We start from the raw sequence: 6,963 nt of genomic DNA, 5'->3' as shown, positions 1-6,963 counted from the left end.
ATCCAATTATAAAAAAGGTTTTTACCAGAAAAACAACAATGAAAAATTATTCACTGAAAAGCCTAACTGTTAGTAACCTTACCAGAAAAAAACTCGTTTAAGGGACGTAGATGGAGTCACGGCCGATAGTTTTTGCCAAAATATTCACATGAGATTCACCGGAGAAGGGGGGGGGGGGGGAGAGAGAGAGAGAGAGAGAGATTCAAGGTTTTCTGCCACTGGTGAACTGTTGCCATTGAAGTGCCGCCATTGAGAGATTTTTGCAAAGTTTCTGCCCACCAAAATATTCGCCAAAATGTCATCGAAAGATCGCTAGAAGCATTGAGGACCACAAGAACTCTAGGAATTATGAAAAAACTTAATTGAAAAATATAGCACCATTTATATGGACTGAATTTCACAAGCAAAAGTAATTTTGCAATACGAGTGTGATTCAAATGGGAAATTTTGCAATATCAAACTTTCACAATTTTTAATAATTTTGCAATATGTGGTGCAATACTCTTTTAGAATTTTGCAAGGTATGGACTTTTACAACACTTGAAAGGATTTTTGTAATGTGCCTTGTGATACTCGTCTCAGATTTTGGAATTATTAGACATTCATAAAATTTATGATTTTTGTAGGTCATCGCGCGAAACTCATCATGAGTTTCATATTGTTTTTTTTTTTAATTTTGCATTCTTTTTTGGAATATCGTAACCTCAGATGTGATTTTGTTGACGAGTTCTATGGGTGTATTATTTTAGCGTTGTGATGTGCAAAAATAAGAAATTCTCACCTGCGAGGGATAAAAGCATTAAAAAATTTTGAGAACCTGCAGAATTATCCATCTGGTGGATTTGGTAAATTGTGAGGTATTTTAAAAAATACATTATTTTTTCATACAATATGATCTTTTTCTGAATAAAAACCTAAACCTAATAATATCACTGCAAGGATGAGGGTGAATAACGACTCTTTTCTAGCAAGAAAAGAATCTCGTCACTATTGATAAAGTAATAACAACGAGATTTTTGTCACCGCTATTACCTTCATCAATAATGACAAGTCATGAATCTCACCACTATTACTCTACTACAGTCATGAATCTTGTCGCTATTAGCTTCATCAATAACGGCGAGCTGAATATCTCCTGGAATGCCTTATCCCTAGACACATCTCATCGTTAAAGACATGTATAACGATGAGATTATCTGGCCGTTAGATATTATCATTAAAACACTTTCACGAAAAAATATCATTAAAATACTTTAACTATGAGATTATTTGAAAAAATTGCCTGAGAATCCATCTGAAGCATCGAAATTCAACTCAAAAACCCGCACCTCCTTAACCTTTGCACCGAATCTCAAATTCTCCTTCTGTCACTGTAGGATCATCATTGTTGCTATCCCAGGTACATTCACTGTATCTTCACGAAAAAGTCCTTTAAATTATTCGATTGCCTCCTTTTTAATGTTTTCCTTTTTGGACTTGCTTTTCCCAAAAGAGACACCATGAAGTCCTCTACGACAGGACGCTAAAATGCCCTTGAAATGTAAAATGGCAGTGACCTATCGAATAAAAAATAACAAACCAAATAAAAGAAAGCAAATATCATCCTCCTCTGTGTTTTCTTTGAAAAAAAAAAAACATCTGCCTTTGTGTGATTGTTATTGCATCATCGCCATTTTTAATATCATCTTTTCTTAACCAACAAAACATATTCACCTTTTCCTTCAGTTGGCAAAACCAAACCACTGATGCGTGATGATGGACACGTAACAGCTGAGGTAAAGTTGAGGGGTTACCTTAAGATGGTGGATCAGGTGCAATCACATCGCACACTTTGGTGTGCCGCTGCACTTGATCAGCCCTCCTATTTCTATTGGGCTCCACAACCTACAAGCTGTGTCCCAGAGATGGAGGGTGGTCATGCAGCGGCATGTTTAAAATTGTGCAATGTGATTTCACCTGATCCGCCCTCTTGCCTTTATGGTTCTTGTTACAAAACGGTGTAACAGAAGGGCTTATACATGCATCACAAGGGCTACGTACCCTAACGTGTCTTTGTTGCACCAAGACCCCTAAATGTAGAAAACCCTACCCCACCTCTTAAAGGCATGACAACCCCTTCACTCTTCTCCCTTGCATGCTCCAAAACCCAACAACCAAAGAGAGCACATTGAACCAACTTGGTGACCTCACTCACTCCCTCATCAAAGAGAATCCAGGCTCTTTGCCTAACCAACAAGAGAAACCATATCTGTTGCCCACAAGGAATCTTCACATCCCATGTAATATGATTGTCCTCATGCACCACCCTCTCTCTCTCTCTCTCATGTATCGTGTCCTCATTCACCACACCAGAGCTCTCTCTCTCTCTCTCTCTCTCTCTCATAGCCCATGTAATATGATTGTGCTCATTCACCACACTTCTCTCTATAAATGCATGGCTAGTTCTCCTGGATTCTCACCACCCCCACCCATATCCCGCATTTTCTTAATACTCAACTCGTTTCCCACTCTCTTTATCTCTCCCTCTTCTCCACTCTTTTGCTAAGGACTCCAAGATGGGGAAGCTCTCATTGCTCTTGGTCTGTGTTGTATTGTTTGGTTTTGAAGTTGGTCTCCTACTTGGGGAGGGATTTCACTTCGATGAGAAGGATATAGCGAGCGAAAACAGCCTGTGGGGCCTGTATGACAGGTGGAGGAGCCACCACAAGGTGTCTAGAGGCCTTGATGAAAAGCACAAGAGGTTCAACGTCTTCAAGGAGAATGTCAAGTTCGTTCACTCCTTCAACAAGAAGGGTAACGCCTCCTACAAGCTCCAGCTCAATCGCTTCGGCGACATGACCAACCAGGAGTTCAAGAATTTCTACTCTGGATCCATGGTGAGTCACCACAGGACGAGGCGCGGGACTCCACGTGGCAGCCGGAGCTTCATGTATGAAGCAGCAGATAACTTCCCATCGTCCATCGACTGGAGGGCTCTTGGTGCAGTTACTGGAGTTAAGGACCAAGGGCAATGTGGTAATTATCTTTTTTATGACTTAAAAGAATCAGACTAATAAATAAGATTAACATCATATTAGTAATTCATTATTTAAAACGATTCTCATAGCATATAGTACTATAGTCCATTTTGAAACTCACCAGGATCAGGTCTACAAAATTCCATCACCAGCCAATAAGCAATTTATAATTGAAAATCATCTTTCTGTCTAGCTTCTTAATTTATATTTTAAGCTTCTGTTACTTTATAGGAGATTTATATTTGCTATTGTACCTACAATCGAGTTAGAATCTCATGATTCCAGTTGTGTTGACACAATCTAACCACATATAAGGAATAGACTCTTGGATTGTGTTTTTTCGATGAAAAAATATGTTTTTATGAGTCAGAAAAAATCGATACATTCATAGCTGTTGAATTTTGGGTAGCAGGAAAAATCTATATACAGGCCGAATTTGGGTGATCCAAAAGTCTGTTTCCACTAAATAAAACATGTGGATCACATCTATGGTATTAGATGTGAGAAAAAAAAAATCCAAAAAAGAGGTTCGGTCTTAACAAATTGTTATTGAATCAGGGAGCTGTTGGGCATTTTCAACTGTTGTTGCCGTGGAGGGTATTAATCAGATCAAAACCAACAAATTGGTATCACTCTCAGAGCAAGAATTAATTGACTGTGATAACAAGGATAACCAAGGGTGCAATGGAGGGCTTATGGAGTATGCATTTGAGTTCATTAGGCAAAATGGGGGGATCACAACAGAGCAGAACTACCCATACAAGGCTAAGAATGGCACATGTGATGCAGTTAAGGTGGTGCAAATTCAACAAATTAACTGCCTGTTTTACTTCCCTTCTGTTTTAGGCATTCGTATGAAACATAGTGAAAGGCACTAAATTTTGTGTGTGCTATCGCAGCTGAACACTCACAATGTAACCATCGATGGGCATCAGAACGTGCCGGCCAACAACGAGGGAGCTTTGATGCAAGCCGTTGCTCATCAGCCTGTTTCTGTTGCCATCGATGCCAGCGGCTCTGCTTTCCAGTTCTACTCTGAGGTTTGAGTCTTTCTTTCATTCATAGTAATTCCTAAAACCTTTTTCTTTTGGGGCTAAGCTAAGGGAAACCTCCCATAGCCAACTGCACATTGGCAGGCCTTGGTTAGGTCCCCTGCCTATAGAGTAGGCACAGCTTCAACCTTGTGGCAAGGGATTCTCAGGTGATGGCAGATCAAGTGAAATCACATTACACATTAGTGTGCCGCTGCACTTGATCAGCACCCTCCATCTTCTGTTGGGCCCCACAGATGACAGGTATTATCTCAGAGATGGAGGGCTGTCAGGTGCGCCGCACTCAAAGTATGCAATGTGATTGCGCTTGATCTGCCCTCTTCACACAAAAGCCATTTGGGTCCAACATGTGACTCAATGAGTCGACCCCATTAACTCAGATAGATGAGACTTTCATTGCTACAAAAATCATTGGCCCAAAATTTTGTGAATTTTAAGACTCATAAAACATATTTTTCATTAAAAAACGCAACTCTAGTACCCATTTTTAGACTCCAAAAGGGTTTGGCCTAGTGGGATGGGGCCTAGGCAGATAGGCAGGTGGTTTAGGTTCAAATCTCGTGGGCATCACCCTTTGCGCAAGCCAAAGAGTGGCAACTCGCTGGGGGTAAGGGGTGATCCCATCGAGTTTTGCGCTGCTAGGACAGTGACCGTAAGTACAACAGGCAGAGCCAACACGGCTATATCTTTGTTCCTGGGGTGGTTTATCCGTGTAAATCTAAAAAAAGTATCCATTTTTAGAAAGCAGACCATACCAAACATATCTACAGGGTCAGATTTGCTGAAAAAACGGCAGAAATGAGAACCTATTAAATGGGTACGATGCTAAATGAATCATGCTATTGGATTTTTTTTTTTTAATTCTGACCATACAAATGTGATCTATATGCTTGTTTTTATAGGAATGACTTCTTGGAGCATTTGATTCTGACGCATAGATTGGTTTTTATAAGGTTTCAAAAATATATGGCTTATAATTTTTATATATTTTGGAGGCTCCAAATATTATTTTTTTCATCCAAAATGCATCGTTCAAGTATGGATTTCTAATAAATCAATTATGTTGAACACATCTATAGAGTCAGAATTTTAAAAAAGCACCTGAAATCAAATAGCATGTTTTATTTAACACCATGCCCATGTTCTCATATATATATATATATATATATATATATATATATATATATATATATATATATATATATATATATATATATATATATATATATATATATATATATATATATATATATATATATATATATATATATAGAGAGAGAGAGAGAGAGAGAGAGAGAGAGAGAGAGAGAGGTTGCAATCCTGTTTTTTCTTACAAATTTGAGTCGACGTGCCGTTTGCATGCAGGGCGTGTTCAACGGGGAGTGCGGGACTGAGTTGGATCATGGGGTGGCCATAGTGGGTTACGGAGCAACGGGTGATGGGAGCGGGTACTGGATCGTAAAGAACTCGTGGGGAGTCGGGTGGGGGGAGAAAGGCTACATCAGGATGGCGCGTGGGGTCTCCTCCAAACAAGGCCTCTGCGGCATTGCCATGGAAGCCACCTACCCTATCAAGAGTTCTAACTCTCTGGCCAACCAACATATATAATATATAATAAAAAAGGTCCAATGCATAGAACAAGAAAGAACTAGGAAGCTGGCCAAAGAGAAATATATATACTTAATGAAGTTGCATATTATTGTGAAAGATTGTCTACGTGAGGCTCCTAAGTTTGATGGTTGTTATTATCATTGTTGTATTATAAGTCCATTTCTTCGTGGTTAACACCTTATGTTATGTATCACTGGAATCACATGTTATAAATTACGATTTATATATGAATGCAATAAATTTCAATAACGTTCCTTCTCCTTTAATTTTGATTTTTGCCCTCGTTCCTAACTCAGTCTGCATGCTTGTTAGAATAAACGTCGTCGCAAATCTCGGAAAGGGAAAATCTTGTCATGTTTAAAAATCTGGTTTCTCAGGAAAATCTAGAGAAAATATCAGTATATCAAGAAAATAAAATATATATAAATATAAATAATATCAAACACTGTAAACAATGTTTTTATCATTATAAAATGAGATATTTTCAAAATAGGTGACAACTTGAATAGATCATATTTTTCTGTATTGTATAATTTTTTTGAAAATATTGTGACAAAAGTGCGATGCTTTTCCAAAATATTGGTGTTATTCGTGACATAGGTTCAAATATATATGATCCCAAATCAAGTGAAGTGTCATTGATCCGTGAGTTTCATGCAGACAGCAGAAAATACGCACAAGAGTCAGAAAAATTGGGTGGACAATAGAGCAAAAAAAAGAAGGATAATCCCATACTTTGGCACAGGATATAGTGTCCTATGTCAATCCTAGATATTTAACCGATGCGACGGACAGGATCGGTCCACGTCCTGGTGAGAATGTTGATCAATCCTTACCACTGGTTGGACGATTAGGATTGAATGTAGGACATAACCCATCATATGTCAAATGATGGGATCCGTATTCAAAATAGAGGGAAAGTCAAGGTCAGGCTCACAACGAATCCTCACCACGCATCTCACTTGATCGAGTTGTGCATGGACCCCATTCTCACTGCTCCCAAGTGAGGTGGAGATGAGGTCATATTGAATATACATAACTGATCAATCATAAGTTATATATAGTCAATCCACACAGCACATCTTACTTGGGAACTGCACCGCACTTTAATGGCCACCACACATCTTACTTGGGAACTGTGCATCTGGCTTTAGAAATTAGAATTGTGAGTGGGGCCTACATGCATCTCTATGCAGCACCACCGATTGAGCAATGAATAGTTTATATTCAATATCACCTGATCAGCCCGCGTGGGCCCCGCCCCCAAAAAAAATCTGCTCATT

At 39.0% G+C, this 6,963-nt stretch overlaps 1 protein-coding gene across 1 annotated transcript; it reads left to right on the top strand.

Annotated features, from left to right (window-relative positions):
• The first annotated feature begins 2,555 nt into the window (after positions 1-2,555).
• LOC149840796 (vignain-like) lies at positions 2,556-5,677 on the top strand. The gene is made up of 4 exons (XM_090005137.1): positions 2,556-3,015; positions 3,576-3,811; positions 3,917-4,057; positions 5,435-5,677. The coding sequence occupies exons 1-4, from the start codon at positions 2,556-2,558 to the stop codon at positions 5,675-5,677; spliced, it is 1,080 nt and encodes a 359-aa protein (XP_089861263.1).
• Positions 5,678-6,963: the final 1,286 nt, after the last annotated feature.

Source organism: Nuphar pumila, chromosome 4, assembly GCF_984573655.1.
Source record: "Nuphar pumila chromosome 4, dmNupPumi1.hap1.1, whole genome shotgun sequence".
Lineage (NCBI taxonomy): Eukaryota > Viridiplantae > Streptophyta > Magnoliopsida > Nymphaeales > Nymphaeaceae > Nuphar > Nuphar pumila.
This window is presented reverse-complemented; position numbering and strand designations above follow the sequence as displayed.